At 41.6% G+C, this 27,326-nt stretch overlaps 1 protein-coding gene across 4 annotated transcripts in view; it reads right to left on the bottom strand.

The window, feature by feature from the left end:
- Nucleotides 1-27,326, bottom strand: part of cntn1a (contactin 1a) — a 73,068-nt gene that overhangs the window by 20,531 nt on the left and 25,211 nt on the right. For 3 of the 4 annotated variants that reach the window (XM_084095608.1, XM_084095610.1, XM_084095609.1), the window contains exons 2-7: nucleotides 11,386-11,495; nucleotides 5,905-5,943; nucleotides 3,182-3,308; nucleotides 1,335-1,504; nucleotides 973-1,068; nucleotides 325-531 (exon numbers count right to left, since the gene is read on the bottom strand). In XM_084095608.1, the coding sequence (XP_083951734.1) occupies nucleotides 325-531; nucleotides 973-1,068; nucleotides 1,335-1,504; nucleotides 3,182-3,308; nucleotides 5,905-5,943; nucleotides 11,386-11,452 (706 nt within the window). In that variant the 5' untranslated portion in view covers nucleotides 11,453-11,495. Of the gene's footprint in view, nucleotides 1-324; nucleotides 532-972; nucleotides 1,069-1,334; nucleotides 1,505-3,181; nucleotides 3,309-5,904; nucleotides 5,944-11,385; nucleotides 11,496-16,999; nucleotides 17,213-27,326 lie in introns of those variants that run through there. The other variant, XM_084095611.1, reaches the window with a different exon arrangement.

The raw sequence follows: 27,326 nt of genomic DNA, 5'->3' as shown, positions 1-27,326 counted from the left end.
ATCTGCTCATATTATGACAGATATGATTTCTTTAGGTAAGATTATTTGAGCGTGAACAGACCTAAAATAAGACCCAGCTCACTTCAGAGACCACAGACGGTGTGTTTTCCTTCAGATCTTCTGTCAGTTTGAACTATCGAGTGGTTTCTGCATCAGAAGATCTAACATCCTCTGCACAAGCAAATAATGCAGGAATAGCATTAGTAAAGACAGAGATATTTCTGCAAGCGCATGTGTTTCCAGCATGACCCACGAGAACAGACTCGCGCGCTGTTTCCCTGAGGACAGGGATAGTGTGTTTCCAGCATGCACTGGGAGACTCACGGTCGGCCATGGGCACCAGTGGGATGAACTTGCTGAAGACGCTCTTGGCGATGGACGGGCTGGAGACGAAGCAGGAGTAGTTCCCTCTGTCCGGCGCGCGCACCGTGGAGATGTACAGGTTCCCGGTGGTCTGAGACACGAACCGACGCTTATCCTGACGAATGAAGTCCGGAAACTCGTTCAGAATCCAGCGGAAGGACAGGTCCTCTGCAGAGACAGGAAGTGACATCACACGCGTGTTACTAATGTGTCCGTCAAATGCATCGATGAAACAAATCTTTTCTATATCTCCAATTCTAGAAGTATGTAAACGGATGAAGATAAAAGAGTGTGTTGTGAAAACGTGTGTGTGAAGAAATAGAAAGATCTGTAAACTTATGTTTGATGTTACATGTCTCTGTATGTTGTATGAAAGTACAAAAAGGTTGCTATAGTAACTCTCTAAATTACTGGCAATATATATATGGATTAAGCCCCTCCCCCCATTTTTAAATTTTATTTATGTTATTATGATGTTGTTTACGATCTGCTGCTTGGTCTTATTGTGAAGGTGTTTAACAACGATAATATGTTAATGCCTGTTTGTTATTTGAAATGATTTAATAAAGTAAAAAAAAAAAGAGAGAGAGAAAACGTTGCTATGGTAACCTGGGAAGTGTGGGGGCGGGGCACACAGAAGCACCGCCCCCTGCCCCTCCCTCACAGAGACCGCCTCCCTCGCGTCAGTGGAGAACATGTCCAAGTCTGAAACCACACAACAGAGTCTAATTAACTCCACACATCACTGTCACACACAACTGCACACAACTGCACAAAACACACACTTCTGAGTCACAGAACACAGAACACACACTTCTGAGAGTTCAGCAGAACGAGCACAAGAGTCTCTGACAGCAGAAATTAATATCTGTCAAGCGCTGAACAATAACGGCTCTGTATGAGAGTGTATGTGAGGGAGAGAGTGTGTGTGTGTGTGTGTCTCTAATAGAGCTGTTGTGTAAGAGACTCACAGCCGAACTGAACCGACGCTCTCCGGCTGACCACCGTCCCGAACTCATTGCTGGACACACACGAGTAGTTCCCAGCATGCTTGCTCTTGTCCGGGAAACTGATGACCAGGTTTCCGTCCGTCAGGCTGTAGTGATCGTCAGTGACGATATCAGTGTTGTTCAGTGTCCACCTGAGAACACACACACACACACACACACTCAGGATCAGAGACACACACACTCGCAGGATGACTGGTCAGATCACTGATGATTAATGCATCAGGAGTTCTAGCATGAATCAGTCGAAATAATGCTAATGTTCAACGATATCTGCAGATTCAGAGATCACAGCAGCAAATGATTTTACAATATCAAAGATGGAATTTCTTTTCAACATTAATAATTAGCATTTAATTCATGTGTAATTATTATTAACCTTAAACTAACCCTTAAACCCCATAAAAAGTATATACACACACACACAGTATATCCATCTACCACGTTCATTCATTAGTGTAGTATATATCTGTGGACATGGTAAGTAATGTTTGTATCCTGGTAAAGCATGGTAAAGCGTGGTAAAGCGTGGTAAAGCGTGGTAAAGCGTGGTAAAGCGTGGTAAAGTGTGGTAAAGCGTGGTAAAGTGTGGTAAAGCATGGTAAAGTGTGGTAAAGCATGGTAAAGTGTGGTAAAGCGTGATAAAGCATGTAAAGCGTGGTAAAGTGTGGTAAAGTGTGGTAAAGCGTGGTAAAGTGTGGTAAAGCGTGGTAAAGCATGGTAAAGCGTGGTAAAGCTTGGTAAAGCATGTAAAGTGTGGTAAAGCTTGGTAAAGTGTGGTAAAGCTTGGTAAAGCATGTAAAGTGTGGTAAAGCTTGGTAAAGTGTGGTAAAGCTTAGTAAAGTGTGGTAAAGTGTGGTAAAGTGTGGTAGAGCATGGTAAAGCGTGGTAAAGTGTGGTAAAGCGTGGTAAAGCGTGGTAAAGCGTGGTAAAGCGTGATAAAGCATGTAAAGTGTGGTAAAGCGTGGTAAAGTGTGGTAAAGCATGGTAAAGCGTGGTAAAGCATGTAAAGTGTGGTAAAGTGTGGTAAAGCGTGGTAAAGTGTGGTAAAGCGTGGTAAAGCATGGTAAAGTGTGGTAAAGCGTGGTAAAGTGTGGTAAAGCGTGGTACAGCGTGGTAAAGCGTGGTAAAGCGTGGTAAAGCATGGTAAAGCATGGTAAAGCGTGGTAAAGTGTGGTAAAGCGTGGTAAAGCGTGGTAAAGCGTGGTAAAGCGTGGTAAAGCGTGGTAAAGTGTGGTAAAGTGTGGTAAAGTGTGGTAAAGCGTGGTAAAGCTTGGTAAAGTGTGGTAAAGCTTGGTAAAGTGTGGTAAAGCGTGGTAAAGTGTGGTAAAGTGTGGTAAAGTGTGGTAAAGTGTGGTAAAGTGTGGTAAAGCGTGGTAAAGTGTGGTAAAGCGTGGTAAAGTGTGGTAAAGTGTGGTAAAGTGTGGTAAAGCGTGGTAAAGCGTGGTAAAGCGTGGTAAAGCGTGGTAAAGTGTGGTAAAGTGTGGTAAAGTGTGGTAAAGTGTGGTAAAGCGTGGTAAAGCTTGGTAAAGTGTGGTAAAGCTTGGTAAAGTGTGGTAAAGCGTGGTAAAGTGTGGTAAAGTGTGGTAAAGCTTGGTAAAGTGTGGTAAAGTGTGGTAAAGTGTGGTAAAGCGTGGTAAAGTGTGGTAAAGCGTGGTAAAGCATGGTAAAGCGTGGTAAAGCATGTAAAGCGTGGTAAAGTGTGGTAAAGCTTGGTAAAGCGTGGTAAAGTGTGGTAAAGCGTGGTAAAGCGTGGTAAAGTGTGGTAAAGCATGGTAAAGCGTGGTAAAGCGTGGTAAAGCCGCTGAGACCTGTATGTGGCGGGAGGGTTGGCTCGTGTCCTGCAGCTCATGATGATCTTGTCCTCCGGAGACTCTTCCGGGTAAATGGTGTCGACGGGCTGTTCCTCAAACACCGGCCCGAACCCTGACGACTCGTCTGAGACAGCGGGACACACACACACAGATGATGAGGGACAGCAGGACACACACAGCAAACACACTCAAAGATGAGGGACAGCTCCAAAAACACACACACACACACACAAGAGAAATAGTGCTGTCAAATCAATCATTCCTAATTAATCACATATAACATCAAAACTTGTAAATACATCATATGTGTGTGTGTGTGTGTGTATATATATATATATATATATGCACACACACACACACACACTCAAACTTAGATGCGATTAATCGCGATTAAATCACTTAAAATAAAATAAATTTGCATAAAAATGAATAGATCTGTCAAAGAGATTGTGGAGAATATGTGGTTTACTTTGTAAATAAAAAAATGCTTAAAAGTAAGGTGATAAAACTCAAAATAAATAATTTGTGTGTGAAATACTTTTCTATTTTTATTTGTACATTTGTATTTTTGAAATACTAATTTATGAAAGTGTGATTTTCAGTTTCAGGTTTAGTCTAGAGATTGTGTTGTTGTTGTGTAGATGATGGTTAGGAAAAGTAAGTTAAGGCTTCAGCATACAGCTTTTTCAGTCAATATGTGAAATGATGTATAATTATTATGGAATTGTGTATGAGGACCATAATCTTTGGAATCTGAAGTCCAATAAAAAACACTAAGCATGTATAATCAGTTTTCACAACACATGAACAGATGCAATAGAAAAATAACATAATTAAACATTATAACCATAAATAAATGACACACTGTTTGTCTGAGTGAAATCTGATTTGACTGGATCAGGGGGAGTTGATGGATATTATTAGTTCATATTATTTTCTTTCGGTAACATCAGAAGAAAAGTAGAAAGTAAAACATTCTGAAGATGACTCTCTTAACGTGCACTGATAAATTATGCAGAATAAGAGCATAATCATGTGCATTAAGAGAGTAAAGAGAGTCCATCTTGACCCCTGTCAGCGGCCGGTCAGAGAAATCAATGGAGTCTGTACTTCCGGAAGCTGTTGCTCTCATTCGTCATGAGCGTATTTAGAGTGCTGGACTTTTATTGCATTATTTAAGTCACTTTAGAGCGTTCATCGCAGAACATTTGAGATGATAAAAACATGACTGATGTTCTGGAAACTGGTAGGGAGTGATTTGGTGAGTGTATGCGGACAGATGGAGGAACTGAAACTCTTCTGATGTTAGTTTCAGGAATCTGCTGGCGTCTCGCTGATCAGATATGAATTATTCACGAGCGGGGGGTGTAATCTTCAGTGCGCTCGTGATTTGATGTTATTAACTCGTCCAGGCGTCAGACGGGTCGGTTCCTGTTTACTGATCTAAAACAGGCTGGGTTATCATGCAGAAGCTTCTAGAACAAACAAACATGAATTAATGAGGCCAGACTCATCAAAACACAGAAAAAAATACATTAATATAAAGAAACTAAAGCATGTTCTTATAAACATTATTAATTTTCATCGTGACATTATTTCTTAATGCAAATGAAGCAACCCCTGTCCCAATTATTATTATTATTATTATCTTACTTCAATTATACTATACAATTTAAAAAAGTATTATATACAGTAATATATACATACACGTAAATATATGTATATATATATATATATATATATATATATATATATATGAAAAAAAACGTATGCAAATAGAAATGAATTCAAAATATGAACTATACTACGGCATCAGTGATATTACAGTATTCGAGTGTTTGATTGACGCGCTGAGCTCTGTGTGTGTGTGTTCTGTAAACCGCATGCAGTCGCGCGGATGAAACACACACAGATCAAAGTCTCTCCAGGAATCACTAAACGTCTGGAGAGCTTGCGGGCTCCCGAGGCTCTGATGGTGAACGGGTGCAGCCGGTGAGGCCCTGGAAATGGAAATTTCTAGATGACACCCTGTCATCTGCTTAATCTCCTGCTCCCCCACAATGCCCTGCTTCTTTATTACAGCCCTGAATCACTGTAACGTCTGTGGGATCTTCCCTGAACACAGAGCACATTCTCGTCTCCAAACCACGACGCAATAGGTTTACATAATAATGTAATGTGATGGATATCATATTTTGGGATGATGTCACCTGAAATAAACCTCAGTAAATCACAGTGGAAACAAACAGTTCTTTAAAGCAGCGCTATGCAGTTTTGGCAATTTCTTCGCTGTTTTCTTGCTGTTTGCTCGCGGGTTTCTCTATAGAGCTCCCCCTACAGCTTCGGAATAGATATTTGACAACACTGTCGTCTAAACTCGTTGGCGACTCTCCCCCCTCTGGTCATGTGCATTTGTTTTCAAAGAAGCCGGTGAACGCACGGAGCCATGTCCACTGAGGTATGATGATACACAGAAGGCCAGCATATAAATGTATGTGTGCAGTGCCGTAAAGCAGTTCGTTACATCACGAGACCTGATATCACGCGATACTTCCTGACACTGAGGCCGGCGGCCCAAAGTTGCTAGGGTGGTTTTTCCGCTCACAGGCGCTAGGGGGAAACGGGACGGCCACTATTCAACCCGAAAATAGTCATATAACCATTCCAATGACTCCAAAGCTGTTCAGTTAAGGTAAATTAAGATGGACGGTTGAACTCACCTCCAAAGACTCCTGGGAAATCGGCACACACCGAGCAAACTGAAACACAAAACACAATAATCATTTTATCTCCATTATCTTATTTTCATTATCTTTGGAAGACTGAATCCTAATTGAGCATTAAGTCTGATTAAGCAGGAGTCTTGGTGCAGATCCTCTCTGTGTCTCTTTATAAAGCAGCGACTGCTGATGTGTGTGTGAGACAGCGGCTGATCAGAGCTGATGTGTGTGTGAGATAGTGGCTGATCAGAGCTGATGTGTGTGTGAGACAGCGGCTGATCGGAGCTGATGTGTGTGTGAGATAGTGGCTGATCGAAGCTGATGTGTGTGTGAGACAGCGGCTGATCAGAGCTGATGTCCTCTGATCACTGACCGTTTGCAGTAACACAGGACAACAGCAGATCTGATTCAGCAGGTTTCAGTCGTACACTCACAGCGAGAGGAAGGTTATAGTATTGTCACTCACAGCGAGAGGAAGGTTATAGTATTGTTACTCACAGCGAGAGGAAGGTTATAGTATTGTTACTCACAGCGAGAGGAAGGTTATAGTATTGTTACTCACAGCGAGAGGAAGGTTATAGTATTGTCGTATACTCACAGCGAGAGGAAGGTAATAGTATTGTTACTCACAGCGAGAAGAAGGTTATAGTATTGTTACTCGCAGCGAGAGGAAGGTTATAGTATTGTTACTCGCAGTGAGAGGAAGGTTATAGTATTGTTACTCACAGTGAGAAGAAGGTTATAGTATTGTTACTCGCAGCGAGAGGAAGGTTATAGTATTGTTACTCACAGCGAGAGGAAGGTTATAGTATTGTTACTCGCAGTGAGAGGAAGGTTATAGTATTGTTATTCACAGCGAGAGGAAGGTTATAGTATTGTTACTCACAGCGAGAGGAAGGTTATAGTATTTTTACTCACAGCGAGAGGAAGGTTATAGTATTGTTACTCACAGCGAGAAGAAGGTTATAGTATTGTTACTCACAGCTAGAGGAAGGTTATAGTATTGTTACTCACAGCGAGAGGAAGGTTATAGTATTGTTACTCACAGCGAGAGGAAGGTTATAGTATTGTTACTCACAGCGAGAGGAAGGTTATAGTATTGTTACTCACAGCGAGAGGAAGGTTATAGTATTGTTACTCGCAGCGAGAGGAAGGCTATAGTATTGTTACTCACAGCGAGAGGAAGGTTATAGTATTTTTACTCACAGCGAGAGGAAGGTTATAGTATTGTCGTATACTCACAGCGAGAGGAAGGTTATAGTATTGTTACTCGCAGCGAGAGGAAGGTTATAGTATTGTTATTCGCAGCTAGAGGAAGGTTATAGTATTGTTACTCACAGCGAGAGGAAGGTTATAGTATTGTTACTCACAGCGAGAGGAAGGTTATAGTATTGTTACTCACAGCGAGAGGAAGGTTATAGTATTGTTACTCACAGCGAGAGGAAGGTTATAGTATTGTTACTCGCAGCGAGAGGAAGGCTATAGTATTGTTACTCGCAGCGAGAGGAAGGTTATAGTATTGTCGTATACTCACAGCGAGAGAAAGGTTATAGTATTGTTACTCACAGCGAGAGGAAGGTTATAGTATTGTTACTCACAGCGAGAGGAAGGTTATAGAATTGTATACTCACAGCGAGAGGAAGGTTATAGTAGTGTTACTCGCAGTGAGAGGAAGGTTATAGTATTGTTACTCACAGCGAGAGGAAGGTTATAGTATTGTTACTCACAGTGAGAGGAAGGTTATAGTATTGTTACTCACAGCGAGAGGAAGGTTATAGTATTGTTACTCGCAGCGAGAGGAAGGTTATAGTATTGTCGTATACTCACAGCGAGAGGAAGGTTATAGTATTGTTACTCGCAGCGAGAGGAAGGTTATAGTATTGTTATTCACAGCTAGAGGAAGGTTATAGTATTGTTATTCACAGCGAGAGGAAGGTTATAGTATTGTTACTCGCAGCGAGAGGAAGGTTATAGTATTGTTACTCGCAGCGAGAGGAAGGTTATAGTATTGTTACTCACAGCGAGAGGAAGGTTATAGTATTGTTACTCACAGCGAGAGGAAGGTTATAGTATTGTTACTCACAGCGAGAGGAAGGTTATAGTATTGTCACTCACAGCGAGAGGAAGGTTATAGTATTGTTACTCACAGCGAGAGGAAGGTTATAGTATTGTCACTCACAGCGAGAGGAAGGTTATAGTATTGTCGTATACTCACAGCGAGAGGAAGGTTATAGTATTGTTACTCACAGCGAGAGGAAGGTTATAGTATTGTCGTATACTCACAGCGAGAGGAAGGTTATAGTATTGTCGTATACTCACAGCGAGAGGAAGGTTATAGTATTGTTACTCACAGCGAGAGGAAGGTTATAGTATTGTCGTATACTCACAGCGAGAGGAAGGTTATAGTATTGTTACTCACAGCGAGAGGAAGGTTATAGTATTGTTACTCACAGCGAGAGGAAGGTTATAGTATTGTTACTCACAGTGAGAGGAAGGTTATAGTATTGTATACTCACAGCGAGAGGAAGGTTATAGTATTGTTACTCGCAGCGAGAGGAAGGTTATAGTATTGTTACTCGCAGCGAGAGGAAGGTTATAGTATTGTACACTCACAGCGAGAGGAAGGTTATAGTATTGTCGTATACTCACAGCGAGAGGAAGGTTATAGTATTGTTACTCACAGCGAGAGGAAGGTTATAGTATTGTCGTATACTCACAGCGAGAGGAAGGTTATAGTATTGTCGTATACTCACAGCGAGAGGAAGGTTATAGTATTGTCGTATACTCACAGCGAGAGGAAGGTTATAGTATTGTTACTCGCAGCGAGAGGAAGGTTATAGTATTGTACACTCACAGCGAGAGGAAGGTTATAGTATTGTTACTCACAGCGAGAGGAAGGTTATAGTATTGTTACTCACAGCGAGAGGAAGGTTATAGTATTGTTACTCGCAGCGAGAGGAAGGTTATAGTATTGTCGTATACTCACAGCGAGAGAAAGGTTATAGTATTGTTACTCACAGCGAGAGGAAGGTTATAGTATTGTTACTCACAGCGAGAGGAAGGTTATAGAATTGTATACTCACAGCGAGAGGAAGGTTATAGTAGTGTTACTCGCAGCGAGAGGAAGGTTATAGTATTGTTACTCACAGCGAGAGGAAGGTTATAGTATTGTTACTCACAGCGAGAGGAAGGTTATAGTATTGTTACTCGCAGCGAGAGGAAGGCTGTAGTATTGTTACTCGCAGCGAGAGGAAGGTTATAGTATTGTCGTATACTCACAGCGAGAGGAAGGTTATAGTATTGTTACTCGCAGCGAGAGGAAGGTTATAGTATTGTTATTCACAGCTAGAGGAAGGTTATAGTATTGTTATTCACAGCGAGAGGAAGGTTATAGTATTGTTACTCGCAGCGAGAGGAAGGTTATAGTATTGTTACTCACAGCGAGAGGAAGGTTATAGTATTGTTACTCACAGCGAGAGGAAGGTTATAGTATTGTTACTCACAGCGAGAGGAAGGTTATAGTATTGTTACTCACAGCGAGAGGAAGGTTATAGTATTGTCACTCACAGCGAGAGGAAGGTTATAGTATTGTTACTCACAGCGAGAGGAAGGTTATAGTATTGTTACTCACAGCGAGAGGAAGGTTATAGTATTGTCGTATACTCACAGCGAGAGGAAGGTTATAGTATTGTTACTCACAGCGAGAGGAAGGTTATAGTATTGTCGTATACTCACAGCGAGAGGAAGGTTATAGTATTGTTACTCACAGCGAGAGGAAGGTTATAGTATTGTTACTCACAGCGAGAGGAAGGTTATAGTATTGTTACTCACAGCGAGAGGAAGGTTATAGTATTGTATACTCACAGCGAGAGGAAGGTTATAGTATTGTTACTCGCAGCGAGAGGAAGGTTATAGTATTGTTACTCGCAGCGAGAGGAAGGTTATAGTATTGTTACTCACAGCGAGAGGAAGGTTATAGTATTGTATACTCACAGCGAGAGGAAGGTTATAGTATTGTTACTCACAGCGAGAGGAAGGTTATAGTATTGTCGTATACTCACAGCGAGAGGAAGGTTATAGTATTGTCGTATACTCACAGCGAGAGGAAGGTTATAGTATTGTCGTATACTCACAGCGAGAGGAAGGTTATAGTATTGTTACTCGCAGCGAGAGGAAGGTTATAGTATTGTTACTCGCAGCGAGAGGAAGGTTATAGTATTGTACACTCACAGCGAGAGGATGGTTATAGTATTGTTACTCACAGCGAGAGGAAGGTTATAGTATTGTTACTCACAGCGAGAGGACGGTTATAGTATTGTTACTCACAGCGAGAGGAAGGTTATAGTATTGTTACTCACAGCGAGAGGAAGGTTATAGTATTGTCGTATACTCACAGCGAGAGGAAGGTTATAGTATTGTTACTCGCAGCGAGAGGAAGGTTATAGTATTGTATACTCACAGCGAGAGGAAGGTTATAGTTTTGTTACTCGCAGCGAGAGGAAGGTTATAGTATTGTACACTCACAGCGAGAGGAAGGTTATAGTATTGTACACTCACAGCGAGAGGAAGGTTATAGTATTGTCACTCACAGCGAGAGGAAGGTTATAGTATTGTTACTCACAGCGAGAGGAAGGTTATAGTATTGTCGTATACTCACAGCGAGAGGAAGGTTATAGTATTGTTACTCACAGCGAGAGGAAGGTTATAGTATTGTCGTATACTCACAGCGAGAGGAAGGTTATAGTATTGTTACTCGCAGCGAGAGGAAGGTTATAGTATTGTTACTCGCAGCGAGAGGAAGGTTATAGTATTGTACACTCACAGCGAGAGGATGGTTATAGTATTGTTACTCACAGCGAGAGGAAGGTTATAGTATTGTTACTCACAGCGAGAGGACGGTTATAGTATTGTTACTCACAGCGAGAGGAAGGTTATAGTATTGTTACTCACAGCGAGAGGAAGGTTATAGTATTGTCGTATACTCACAGCGAGAGGAAGGTTATAGTATTGTTACTCACAGCGAGAGGAAGGTTATAGTATTGTACACTCACAGCGAGAGGAAGGTTATAGTATTGTCGTATACTCACAGCGAGAGGAAGGTTATAGTATTGTTACTCACAGCGAGAGGAAGGTTATAGTATTGTTACTCACAGCGAGAGGAAGGTTATAGTATTGTTACTCACAGCGAGAGGAAGGTTATAGTATTGTCGTATACTCACAGCGAGAGGAAGGTTATAGTATTGTTACTCACAGCGAGAGGAAGGTTATAGTATTGTACACTCACAGCGAGAGGAAGGTTATAGTATTGTCGTATACTCACAGCGAGAGGAAGGTTATAGTATTGTTACTCACAGCGAGAGGAAGGTTATAGTATTGTTACTCACAGCGAGAGGAAGGTTATAGTATTGTTACTCACAGTGAGAGGAAGGTTATAGTATTGTACACTCACAGCGAGAGGAAGGTTATAGTATTGTTACTCACAGCGAGAGCGGAGAGAGGTGGCGATCAGCAGGACGAGGGCCGTGCGGCTCATGGCTCCAGGGATCATGGCTTAAATCAGATCTTCAGACATCAGGAGCTGCTGGGATTCCCTGAGGAGCGAAACATGGATAATGAGATGAGCAGCGCGCCTGATATAGAGCAGATTCCTGATCTGCACCATCTCAGCCACAGACTCTCAAATATGAATTCTAGAACTGAAAAGGCAGCTATATATTGTCATGTATAGAAACCCACTTTAGACTCAATTAAACTAACCCATATCCTACACACACAGGAGTGTGGCACCACACAGAGACTTCAGATGTTTCTGATGATCTCAATAACGTCTCAATCGCTCTCTGATTGGCTCACAGTAGTATGAAGACGAAACACAAAGAATAACTAGAAGTTATTCCTCCTGCAGCTTTCTTCCCCTCTCTACTTTCTTTTTTGATAACCCGATTTAATTTTTTTACAGATTAAACAGATTTTTACATTTTCCTATTTTTAAAAACCCACTGATCTAAACTATAGCCTTAACCAGACTGACCTCTCAGCTGGTTAGTAGCTCAACTGATCAACCACCCAAACCAGTGTGGAGAAAATAATGACCTGTATTATGGTACATTTCTGCAGCAGACGGTCACATGATCATGATAATCAGCTGTTTAATATTCAAATCTCCTCACAATGACACACACAAGCTGCTTTCAATGCGGATTTGCACATGAACTGAATGAAAGGGAAATTATGAGCGAGAAGAACAGAGAGAGAGACACATGATCTCCTTCACATCTCAACTGTTTCTCCTACAGACATGACATGTCCGATGTTTCTTATGATCTCGTGTGTGTCTCGTATAGAGATCTCAATAACATCACGCTCGCTCTCAGACTGGCTCTCAGTATTATGGAGACGCAAACGGATCAGTGCCAGAATCCATTAACTGTGACGAGCTCAAGCAGAGATATACTGTGGTATCTACAGAGAATACCACGGTACATTGTGTTTAGTTGTCGATGTAACGTAATATCAGTAAATTACATCATACTATTGATTGTTTATGCACAAACATGCATCCATCACTGGCTCCGGAATCATCACATCTTTCCACATTATTCCAGCGGATTGTTTCTGCTTCCTGATGGAGTCGCTGATGATTCCATTAGAGGCGGATGGAGATCTGTGCACTGACAACACACACACACACACACACACACACACACACACACACACACACACACTATTTACTTGCCCTCCTTGTGTCACTTAAACCTGCAAGATTTGGAACCAAACAACATTGAACCGCACTGACATTCATTTCACGAGTTCACACAAATAATTAGATTATAATTAGAATAATTAGCTGTCCGGGGGAAGGTGGCCCGAATCCAGAGGACTCCTCATATCCATGGCTGGGATAGGAATAATTGGGAGTGAGGAGTCTGGGGGGGGGGGGGGGGGGGTGAAGACTGCGGAAAAGACTGTCGAGGAATATATATATATATACAGGCCTCCACTGATAGAGTGGATCATCTGAACGTGCTCTTCCCGAACTTTGTTTATAAAATATCATTTGTATGGACAAAAATGTTCTGCTCACCAAGGCCACATTTATTTGATCAAAAATACAATAAAATAATGAAATGTTATTGCAATGTAAATCATCTGTTTTCTCTGTGCATATAAAGAGTAATTTATTCCTGTGATCAAAGCTGAATGTTCAGCATCATTACTCCAGTCTTCAGTGTCACATGATCCTCCAGAAATCACTCTAATATGATGATCTGATGATCAACAAACATTTATGATTATTATCAGTGATGAAAACAGTTGAGCTGCTTCAGATTTCTGTGGAAACTGATACATTTTATTCTTCAGGATTCTTTGATGAATAGAATGTTCAAAAGAACAGTATTTATTTGAAATAGAGTCTTTTGTAACATTATAAATGTGTTTCGCTCAGTTTAACGTGTCCTTGATGCAGTTTGATGTTTGTGCTGAATATAACACTCGCGGCTCATAAACGCTCGTCTCCAGACGTCACGACCCACACCAGGAGCTGACTGACCTTCATCTGAAGCTCAATGTTGTGTGTGTGTTGATTCAGCGTGTTCAAGTGCTTTGTGTTCAAACTCAGCCAATTTCAGCTGAATAATAACAGCATTGAACAGGCAGGAACCAGCAGATCAATGAGAAACGCTTAGCTGAGGAAAACACACCAATACATGAGGTCAGGAATTATTATCGGTCACACACACACACACACACACACACACACACACACACACACACACACTCGAGACTACAGACAGTCAGCGCTGGACGTGACATCGTCATCCAGATCATCACGTCACCGCCACAGAATAGACACATTCATGATTCTCCAGACACACATGCTAATGTTGAGCCTTTACAGCACCAACACACACTACTGTACACACTACTGTACACACAGGGGTCAAGGGTCAAGTTAAGAAACAGTCATACAAGTGTTTTGATACTCATACTCAGTGTTTTGAGATGCAGCGTTTACTGAGCCGTACGTCTCTGACACGCTGCACATAACTAATAACCACAGCCTTTGCCAGTTCATAATCGTGATAAGCCAAACAGGTTTAAGTGCGATTACATGTCCATGTGATTAATCGAGCAGCGCTGTAAAGCACAGTAACACCGCAGTGAGTGTGACACCATGAAACACATCACCATTCCCGTCTGGCGTCCCACGAGGCCTCAGAATCACAGCTCAGTGTGTGTGTGTGTGTGTGTGTGTCCCAGATCTCGAGCTCACTGTCCCTGGACGGGGCGTATCTGAGATCAGGAGAGATCGGATTAACTGTGGGACGCTGAAGAGAAACCCTGCGGTGAGCACTCAGGTGCATGATGGGTAAAACACAGCCAGGCTTTGATCAGGCCGCTCGCAACATCAACATCATATCTGGATTATCCAAGTTAACAGAGTGTGTTAAAGATCTAAAATATTGGATGACCTGTAATGTTTTTCTATTAAGTTCAGATAAGACTGATGTATTACTTCTCGGACCAAAAACCCGAACACAGAATCTCTTAGAATATAATTAGCAAAGGATGTACTGTAACTTCATCCTCTACCGTTAAAGAACTGGGCTTGTCTTTCGAAAATCATATTTCATATGTGGTTTTTAAACGATTACAAACTTATATTACATTGATTTGAATAGTTGAGCCTCTTCAGTCAGGACTATAGTCATGCGATAGCGCTGGGACAGTGTTGCTCAAGCTGTCAGGCCATCCTTAAAAATATTCTTGTTTGCTGTAACCCGACCGACCCTGTCAATTTAGTACCAACCCAATTATTTACTTTTTTTCCCTTTTAGTTTTTTTTCCCCTTTGTAAACTTGCGTTACACCATTTACACCATTGGTTTACGCATGTCACACTACGGCCTGCAGGCTAAGATTGCTTCGTTTCATTCACTGTCAATGGTTCGCGCTTGGTAATGATGGCTGCGGCTTTACTCTAAAGATTATTTCATTTTTATATGTTGTTGAATATGGTTTATTAAAAAATAAACCGTGAGAGCGTGTTATAGGCTATATGTCATGTTTTAGTCAGATATGACGACGCTACTGCAACACGCATCGCCGCAGATGAAGCTGAGCATCAACGTGCTATCGCAAATCAAAGTGAAAGTAAGTCGCAGACGCTTAACACACAATCATCTTCATTAAATGCAAAGAAACAAAATGATCTTACCAGGGCTGTTTCCGCTTTCTCTTATTGCGGGCTTTGATTCAGAAATTTTAGCTGATGATCAATAAAATAATGTATCTCATAACTGTTGCTTTCGGTGACGTGCACTCCATTAAATCTGCATATAGCGGGAATTGAAGATCGGATTTATATCCGCAAAAAAAAACAAAAAAAACCCACACATTTAGCCTATGTAACCAGGTGTAAATGGAATCGTTTTGATAAATCAGATTGCAATCCGATCTGAGAAAACGCATGAAGTGGCCTGGTGTAAACAGTCCCTAATCATCTGTGAAAAATGTTTTTCACTTTTATAAATACTTTTTTATATATTTAATTTTATATATAAAAAAATATAGACCTACCTACCGACCCTTTTTTTCTTTTTTTTGCTGTTACTGCAAACCAAAATATTTTTAAGGATGGCCTAAATCACATCTCTCTATCAGTGGACAATGGAGAAAATGTCATGTGATCTTACTTGATCTCAGGGCAGCTTTCCATATGGTGGACCATGAGATTTTGATTAAATGTTTAGAAAACTGGTTTGGTCTGAAGGGCATTGTCCTGTAAGATTTAACCCATTTCAGGACATTGTCCTTCAGACCAACCCAGTTTTCTAAACACGTAATTAAAATCTCATGGTCCACCATATGGAAAGCCACACTGAGATCAAGTAAGATCCCACAAGGGTCAGTCCTTGCTCCGTTATATGTTAACTCTGATCTATCTTCGAAAATACCATGTAGCATTTCATGTTTACGCGGATGATACTCAGATTTCTGTGCCAGTGAGGCAGTCAAATACAAACTCAAGTGATGCTTTCTTAGCATGTCCACGAGACTTCACGGCCTGGATGCAAAGAGTTAGAAGCTTCACAAAACCAAGCCGAGGTAACTGTGTTCGGCCCTGGCAGGGGTGCTGTCAGTCGATCTTTGAAATCAACCCCACTGTCTGGTTTTAGGAAATCCAGTGTGAAAAATCTGGGTTTTGTTTTGGACAGTAATTTAAAAATGGATAGTAAAATAGATTCAGTTGTGAGAACCAGTTTTTTAAATTTACGTCTTTTAGCAAAAACAAAACCATTTTTATCAGTTCCAGATTTTGATTCCAGACCAGTTTTACAGCTTTGGTCTTCACACGAATGGACTATTGTAAAACTTATTTTTTTGGGTATTGATGGTAAATCACTAGCCCGCTTACAGAAAGACCAGAACGCAGTGGCTAGGATGATCAAATCTGCCAAAAAATATGACTCTGTTACGCCGCTATTAATTTCAATAAGATTCTCATACTTGTTCTTAAGGCTCTTTACAATCAGGCACACATGTCCATGTCCAACATGCTGTCAGTATATACTCCCCAGATCCTGGAGATCATCAGCTTCTTCTATGTGTCCAAACACAAACATAAGGGCGATAGAGCTTTCTCACGAGCGGGTCCAGAACTTCAGAACGATCTCCCCCTCTATTAGATCACCAGCTACTTTCAGCGTTAGGCTAAAATCACATCCGAGAACTCTCATGAAGGGGTTTCCATTGCAAATGTGTCTGTTTTACGTGGTTCTATGAACTGAATTGAATCAAGGTCACGGGTTCGATCCCCAAGGAAGGCATGAAGTATCAGCGTGTCCTAGTTCCCGCTCAAACTGACCCATTAGTCTGAGCGTTTGAGGCGTTTTGCTGTATTGTGTTCAGCGTCTTTCAGAGAGCTGCAGATTTGGGTCACGGCTTTCATCGTCGCTCTGAACGAACACGACAGACGAAACATCACCGAATCATCCAGGATCACTCCAGGTGAACATTAACACACATCTAATACACCACATCTAAACTATAGCACACATTAAACACACTGATGCTTCTGTCCAAACACTCACCATCAACAAGAAGAAAAGAAGGAAATCTGGGAATCCTGGGAGGATGAAGTGATTTTCATTTTACAGAGCCACAGTCAGCATGTGCAGAAAACAGAGATCCTCATGAAGAGACGCCAGTGTTAGACTTCAGCTCGATATCTCAATATTCCAGCATGTTCTCTGAGTCACTGAGCGAACGAGAAACAGCCTTCAGCTCAAACACTGCCTTACTGTACATCACTGGACATACACACCAAAACATGACATTAATGAACTCTCACATTTCATCAGCACACAGGGTCAAGGAGACACACACACACACACACACACACACACACACACACACACACACACACGAGCAAACACTGCCATCACCGTGAATAGCACAAAACATGAATAAACGGCATCTATTCTTGATTATATTTGTACGATTTCTTCTGATAGGCTACTGTATAAACACTCTAGCTGTTTTAATTAGTAAGAGAAGATCTAGTTAAATGTATTTGTGCAGCACTTCACAATATACGGTTTCAAAGCAGCTTTACAGGAATGCTAATGTTTATAATATCTTAATGTCTTCATGCCTTATATTCACATTTATCAGAGTACAGCTGGATGATAATAGTTACATTTTATGATGATACAAACAATCATACAGTGTATGAATACTTTGAACTCTGACACACACTCGTTACTCTGACACACACTCGTTACTCTGACACACACTCGTTACTCTGACACACTCGTTACTCTGACACACACTCGTTACTCTGACACACACTCGTTACTCTGACACACTCGTTACTCTGACACACTCATTACTGACACACTCGTTACTCTGACACACACTCGTTACTCTGAGACACACTCGTTACTCTGACACACTCGTTACTCTGAGACACACTCGTTACTCTGACACACACTCGTTACTCTGACACACTCGTTACTCTGAGACACACTCGTTACTCTGACACGCACTCGTTACTCTGACACACTCGTTACTCTGACACACTCGTTACCCTGACACACACTCGTTACTCTGACACACACTCGTTACTCTGACACACACTCGTTACTGACACACTCGTTACCCTGACACACACTCGTTACTCTGACACACACTCGTTACTCTGACACACTCGTTACTCTGACACACACTCGTTACTCTGACACACACTCGTTACTCTGAGACACACTCGTTACTCTGACACACACTCGTTACCCTGACACACTCGTTACTCTGACACACACTCGTTACTCTGACACTCATTACTCTGACACACACTCGTTACTCTGACACACTCGTTACTCTGACACACACTCGTTACTCTGAGACACACTCGTTACTCTGACACACTCGTTACTCTGACACACTCGTTACTCTGACACACACTCGTTACTGACACACTCGTTACTCTGACACACACTCTGACACACACTCGTTACCCTGACACACACTCGTTACCCTGACACACACTCGCTACTCTGACACACCCGTTACTCTGACACACTTGTTACTCTGACACACTCGTTACTCTGACACACACTCGTTACCCTGACACACACTCGTTACTCTGACACACTCGTTACCCTGACACACACTCGTTACCCTGACACAAACTCGTTACTGACACACTGGTTACTGACACACTCGTTACTGACACACTAGTTACTCTGACACACTCGTTACTCTGACACACTCGTTACTCTGACATGCTCGTTACTCTGACACACACTCGTTACTCTGACACACACTCGTTACTCTGACACACTCGTTACTCTGACACACACTCTTTACTCTGACACACACTCGTTACTGACACACTGGTTACTGACACACTCGTTACTGACACACTAGTTACTCTGACACACACTCGTTACTCTGACACACTCGTTACTCTGACACGCTCGTTACTCTGACACGCTCGTTACTCTGACACACACTCGTTACTCTGACACACACTCGTTACTCTGACACACTCGTTACTCTGACACACACTCGTTACTCTGACACACACTCGTTACTCTGACACACACTAGTTACTCTGACACACTCGTTACTCTGACACACACTAGTTACTCTGACACACACTAGTTACTCTGACACACACTCGTTACCCTGACACACACTCGTTACCCTGACACACACTCGTTACTCTGACACACACTCGTTACTCTGACACACTTGTTACTCTGACACACTCGTTACTCTGACACACTCGTTACTCTGAAACACTCATTACTCTGAAACACTCATTACTCTGACACAGTTACTCTGACACACTCATTACTGACACACTCATTACTGACACACTCGTTACTGACACACTCATTACTCTGACACACTCGTTACTCTGACACACTCGTTACTGACACACTCGTTACTGACACACTCGTTACTGACACACTCGTTACTCTGACACACTCGTTACTGACACACTCGTTACTGACACACTCGTTACTCTGACACACACTAGTTACTCTGACACACACTAGTTACTCTGATACGCTCGTTACTCTGACACACTCGTTACTCTGACGCGCTCGTTACTCTGACACACACTCGTTACTCTGACACACAATAGTTACTCTGACACACACTAGTTACTCTGACACACTCGTTACTCTGACACACACTAGTTACTCTGATACGCTCGTTACTCTGACGCGCTCGTTACTCTGACACACACTAGTTACTCTGACACACACTAGTTACTCTGACACACACTAGTTACTCTGACACACGTTACTCTGACACACTCGTTACTCTGACACACTCGTTACTCTGACACACTCGTTACTCTGACACACTCGTTACTCTGACACACACTCGTTACTCTGACACACTCGTTACTCTGACACACACTCTTTACTCTGACACACACTCGTTACTGACACACTGGTTACTGACACACTCGTTACTGACACACTAGTTACTCTGACACACACTCGTTACTCTGACACACTAGTTACTCTGACACACTCGTTACTCTGACACGCTCGTTACTCTGACATGCTCGTTACTCTGACACACACTCGTTACTCTGACACACACTCGTTACTCTGACACACACTCGTTACTCTGACACACTCGTTACTCTGACACACACTCGTTACTCTGACACACACTCGTTACTCTGACACACACTAGTTACTCTGACACACTCGTTACTCTGACACACTCGTTACTCTGACACACACTAGTTACTCTGACACACACTAGTTACTCTGACACACACTCGTTACCCTGACACACACTCGTTACCCTGACACACACTCGTTACTCTGACACACACTCGTTACTCTGACACACTCGTTACTCTGACACACTCGTTACTCTGACACACTCGTTACTCTGACACACTCGTTACTCTGACACACTCGTTACTCTGAAACACTCATTACTCTGACACAGTTACTCTGACACACTCATTACTGACACACTCATTACTGACACACTCGTTACTGACACACTCATTACTCTGACACACTCGTTACTCTGACACACTCGTTACTGACACACTCGTTACTGACACACTCGTTACTGACACACTCGTTACTCTGACACACTCGTTACTGACACACTCGTTACTGACACACTCGTTACTCTGACACACACTAGTTACTCTGACACACACTAGTTACTCTGATACGCTCGTTACTCTGACACACTTGTTACTCTGACGCGCTCGTTACTCTGACACACACTAGTTACTCTGACACACAATAGTTACTCTGACACACACTAGTTAAATCAAATCAAATCAAATCAAGTATATTTGTATAGCGCTTTTTACAATACAGATTGTATCAAAGCAGCTTCACAGTATTAAAATAAAATAATACAACAAAGTTTGTTTCTAGTGGAATTTATTGATTGATAGAATAAAATTAAATATCCCCAAATATCCCCAACTGAGCAAGCCAAAGGCAACACTCTGACACACTCGTTACTCTGACACACACTAGTTACTCTGACACACACTAGTTACTCTGATACGCTCGTTACTCTGACGCGCTCGTTACTCTGACGCGCTCGTTACTCTGACACACACTAGTTACTCTGACACACACTAGTTACTCTGACACACAATAGTTACTCTGACACACACTAGTTACTCTGACACACTCGTTACTCTGACACACACTAGTTACTCTGACACACACTAGTTACTCTGATACGCTCGTTACTCTGACGCGCTCGTTACTCTGACGCGCTCGTTACTCTGACACACACTAGTTACTCTGACACACACTAGTTACTCTGACACACACTAGTTACTCTGACACACTCGTTACTCTGACACACTCGTTACTCTGACGCGCTCGTTACTCTGACGCGCTCGTTACTCTGACGCGCTCGTTACTCTGACACACACTAGTTACTCTGACACACACTAGTTACTCTGACACACTCGTTACTCTGACGCGCTCGTTACTCTGACACACTCGTTACTCTGACACACTCGTTACTCTGACACACTCGTTACTGACACACACTCGTTACTCTGACGCACTCGTTACCCTGACACACTCGTTACTCTGACACACTCTTTACTCTGACGCGCTCGTTACTCTGACACACACTCGTTACTCTGACACACACTAGTTACTCTGACACACTCGTTACTCTGACGCGCTCGTTACTCTGACACACACTAGTTACTCTGACACACACTAGTTACTCTGACACACACTCGTTACTCTGACGCGCTCGTTACTCTGACACACTCGTTACTCTGACACACTCGTTACTCTGACACACTCGTTACTCTGACACACTCGTTACTCTGACACACTCGTTACTCTGACACACTCGTTACTGACACACACTCGTTACTCTGACACACACTCGTTACTCTGACACACTCGTTACTCTGACGCGCTCGTTACTCTGAGACACACTCGTTACTCTGACACACAATCGTTACTCTGACACACTCGTTACTCTGACGCGCTCGTTACTCTGACACACTGACTGATCAACGAATACATCCTAAATTGTAACACTGCTGCTTTGAAATAATGTGTTGTAAAGATATTTCTCCAACACACTCGTTACTCTGACACACTCGTTACTGACACACACTCGTTACTCTGACACACACTCGTTACTCTGACACACTCGTTACCCTGACACACAATCGTTACTCTGACACACTCGTTACTCTGACGTGCTCGTTACTCTGAGACACACTCGTTACTCTGACACACACTCGTTACTCTGACACGCTCGTTACCCTGACACACAATCGTTACTCTGACACACTCGTTACTCTGACGCGCTCGTTACTCTGAGACACACTCGTTACTCTGACACACACTCGTTACTCTGACACGCTCGTTACCCTGACACACAATCGTTACTCTGACACACTCGTTACTCTGACGCGCTCGTTACTCTGACACACTGACTGATCAACAAATACATCCTAAATTGTAACACTGCTGCTTTGAAATAATGTGTTGTAAAGATATTTCTCCAACACACTCGTTACTCTGACACACTCGTTACTGACACACACTCGTTACTCTGACACACACTCGTTACTCTGACACACTCGTTACCCTGACACACAATCGTTACTCTGACACACTCGTTACTCTGACGCGCTCGTTACTCTGAGACACACTCGTTACTCTGACACACACTCGTTACTCTGACACGCTCGTTACCCTGACACACAATCGTTACTCTGACACACTCGTTACTCTGACGCGCTCGTTACTCTGACACACTCGTTACTCTGACACACTCGTTACTCTGACACACTCGTTACTGACACACACTCGTTACTCTGACGCACTCGTTACCCTGACACACTCGTTACTCTGACACACTCTTTACTCTGACGCGCTCGTTACTCTGACACACACTCGTTACTCTGACACACACTAGTTACTCTGACACACTCGTTACTCTGACGCGCTCGTTACTCTGACACACACTAGTTACTCTGACACACACTAGTTACTCTGACACACACTCGTTACTCTGACGCGCTCGTTACTCTGACACACTCGTTACTCTGACACACTCGTTACTCTGACACACTCGTTACTCTGACACACTCGTTACTCTGACACACTCGTTACTGACACACACTCGTTACTCTGACACACACTCGTTACTCTGACACACTCGTTACTCTGACGCGCTCGTTACTCTGAGACACACTCGTTACTCTGACACACACTCGTTACTCTGACACGCTCGTTACCCTGACACACAATCGTTACTCTGACACACTCGTTACTCTGACGCGCTCGTTACTCTGACACACTGACTGATCAACGAATACATCCTAAATTGTAACACTGCTGCTTTGAAATAATGTGTTGTAAAGATATTTCTCCAACACACTCGTTACTCTGACACACTCGTTACTGACACACACTCGTTACTCTGACACACACTCGTTACTCTGACACACTCGTTACCCTGACACACAATCGTTACTCTGACACACTCGTTACTCTGACGTGCTCGTTACTCTGAGACACACTCGTTACTCTGACACACACTCGTTACTCTGACACGCTCGTTACCCTGACACACAATCGTTACTCTGACACACTCGTTACTCTGACGCGCTCGTTACTCTGAGACACACTCGTTACTCTGACACACACTCGTTACTCTGACACGCTCGTTACCCTGACACACAATCGTTACTCTGACACACTCGTTACTCTGACGCGCTCGTTACTCTGACACACTGACTGATCAACAAATACATCCTAAATTGTAACACTGCTGCTTTGAAATAATGTGTTGTAAAGATATTTCTCCAACACACTCGTTACTCTGACACACTCGTTACTCTGACACACTCGTTACCCTGACACACAATCGTTACTCTGACACACTCGTTACTCTGACGCGCTCGTTACTCTGAGACACACTCGTTACTCTGACACACACTCGTTACTCTGACACACTCGTTACTCTGACACACGCTCGTTACCCTGACACACAATCGTTACTCTGACACACTCGTTACTCTGACGCGCTCGTTACTCTGACACACTGACTGATCAACAAATACATCCTAAATTGTAACACTGCTGCTTTGAAATAATGTGTTGTAAAGATATTTCTCCAACACACTCGTTACTCTGACGCGCTCGTTACTCTGACACACTAGTTACTCTGACACACTCGTTACTCTGAAACACTCGTTACTCTGACACACTAGTTACTCTGACACACTCGTTACTCTGACACACTCGTTACTCTGACACACTCGTTACTGACACACACTCGTTACTCTGACACACTCGTTACTCTGACGCGCTCGTTACTCTGACACATTCGTTACTCTGACACACTCGTTACTCTGACACACTGACTGATCAACGAATACATCCTAAATTGTAACACTGCTGCTTTGAAATAATGTGGTGTAAAGATATTTCTCCAACACACTCGTTACTCCGACACACTTTTATCTCTGACTGATCACAGAAAACTTCCTTAAATGTAACACTGAAACAAGCATTTTCTGTAAAGACTGTATTGTAAAAAGCTCTATAGAAATAAACTTGAATCGAATCAGGCAGTTGAGATTTGAGATATAGTAAAGAACATTGCTGAATGTACATTATTTAATGAGATATAAAGTTAGACATATATAACTAACTTTCTCCTCACGAGACTCTCTAGCAGACAAACACAGGTTTAAATACGCACACGCATGTCATGTGTCTTCAGCTGGTGTTGGTCGTACACCAGAGTACACGAGAGTCGGCCGTGGTGAAGTGTGTCCTTGAGGAATTAAGCATCATCTCAACAATAAGTCGTTCTTCAGGGCGCCGTGACTGTCACTGGCGTCTGACACACACACAGATGCGCCACTGTACGACAGAAAGAGCCATTCACACATCCAGACTTCATGAATCTGAACAATCACACATCAGAGTTTAAATGGAGTCTCAATGGCCTGGTTTCACAGACAGAGCTTATATTAAGCCAGGATTAGACCATTTAAGTAGTTTTTTAAACGTGCCTTAGAGAAGAACATTACTGGTGTGCATCTGGAGACAAAACAAACAGCTCAAACATGCTTAAGCCTTGTCTGTGAAACCAGGCATAAATCACATGCACTGCTCACACTTCTGTCTCAACACATTCTCTCTGCTGAACTGTGTGTGAAATGAACAAATACAAACGTATCTTCTAAATCTAATGAGAAATGCCAGTACATATTGAGATATTAGACTTGCACATTTCATGATGATCAATAAATAATTTTGAGATCATCAGCATTAATGTGTGTCTGATCTGAAATCTACCAAAAACTGATGAATTTAGACAGTGAGATGCATTTCATTATTATTTATATTAAATTAAAATATTATAAAAATCATGTTAATAATGTAAATTTAAATTAAATGTAAAATGTAATTAAAATAATATTAATATTAATGTAAATTAAATAAATGTACTTAAACTAAAATATTGTTACAAATAATATTAATATTGTCACTCAAATTAGTTTAAAATAAATTAAAATAGTTAAAATAATATTATTGTAACTTAAAATATTACATTTTATATAAAAGTATTGTTACAAATATGTTATTATTATTAATAATACAAATATTGTTAAAGGGGTCCTATTATGCTTTTTCATTTTTTTTACTTTAGTTAGTGTGTAATTTTGCTGTTTGAGCACAAAAAAGATCAAAGTCAAAATCCAAAGGGAGAAATTTTATTTAAAAAAAATCCACTTTCCAAGAACTACAACGAACGGTTAGTTTGGAATACAACACGAATTTTGAAGTCAAAATGTTCCTCATTTAAATAATCCCAGCCCACGGAATATGCAGAAAAGCAGAAGACGTCTGTTTGAGCTGCTGCTGTCAAAGAGACGATGTATTTTACACAACTCATTTATTTTAGAATGGTTCAGATGTATTTTAAACACTGTTCCTGCCCATACAGAAAAAAACAAATATTGAAATATATTTTAAAGTGTCAAAAATATATGTGGCATATATTCCAAATACATTGAAATATATTTATTTATTTATTTATTTATACAGGTAAGTTGAATGAGAACAAGTTCTCATTTACAGCAACGACCTGTGTAGGTCACACAGAAAAAAAGAGAAATACAGTCAGAAGTGCAATATACAGTAAAACAAGCTAAATAAATTAAAAGCAATTAAAAGGAAAACAAAAATAAAAATAATCACAGGAAACAAACACAATCAGTAATAAAATGATCCTTAAGCAGACATCTAAAATGCCGTAAAGGCATCAGATCATCCAGTTTAAAAGTACATTGTAATTCATTCCAAGTGTGAGGGGCAGAACAACTGAAAGCAGATCTACCCAGTTCAGAGGAGATCTTTGGGATCTGAAGTAATAGCCATCCCTGAGCTCTGGTCTGATAACCAGACCTTCTAACAGCTAAAAGTGAATTAATATAAGATGGAAGTTTGTGCAAAAGAGCTTTGTACACAAAAAGTGCAAAATGCATTTATCTACGAGATTTTAAGGGCAGCCAATTTACTTTCTGATAAAGTGTGCAAGGATGGGTACTAAACCTGTCCCCTGTAATGAAACGAATGGCACTATGATATACAGCATCGAGAGGTTTTAAAACAGAAGCAGAGGCATGCATATAGATTGTGTCTCCATAATCAATTACAGGTAAAAAAGTGGATTCAACAATTTGTTTTCTATTATTTAGAGTCAAACAAGATTTGTTTCTATAAAAGAAACCCATTCTAACTCTTAGTTTCTTTACCAACTCATCAACATGCGTTTTAAAGGAGAGCCTGTCATCAATCCAGATCCCCAAATATTTATAAACATGAACACGGTCAATAGAGGCACCATCCAATGCGCAAAAACATAAATCATCACCTATTTTCTGTTGTCTATTTGAAAAAAGCATGTACTTGGTTTTACCTACGTTAACTACCAGTTTCAATTCAACAAAGACCTTCTGTAGCTGTAAAGGCAGACTGTAGCTCTAAATGGGCCTGGTCAGCTGTAGGGGCAATAGCAGAAATAACCGTATCATCAGCATAGAGGTGAAGGTGACAATTTTTTATAGCTGAACCAATATTATTGATATAAATAGAAAAAAGAACTGGACCTAAAATCGATCCCTGTGGGACGCCCTTCAAAAGCTCAAGAAAACCTGATTTAACACCATCAGTGGAAACACACTGAGTTCTATTTGTCAGATAATTTTCAAACCATCTGCAGGCCGTCAGGTCTAATCCAATTGATGACAGTCTATTTAGAAGTAAAGAATGATCCACAGTGTCGAAAGCCTTCGATAGATCTATAAACAGGGCTGCACAATGCTTCTTTTTATCCATACCACTT

The sequence above is a fragment of the Abramis brama genome (assembly GCF_963993115.1).
Source record: "Abramis brama genome assembly, chromosome: 20".
In the NCBI taxonomy this organism is placed as follows: domain Eukaryota; kingdom Metazoa; phylum Chordata; class Actinopteri; order Cypriniformes; family Leuciscidae; genus Abramis; species Abramis brama.
This window is presented reverse-complemented; position numbering and strand designations above follow the sequence as displayed.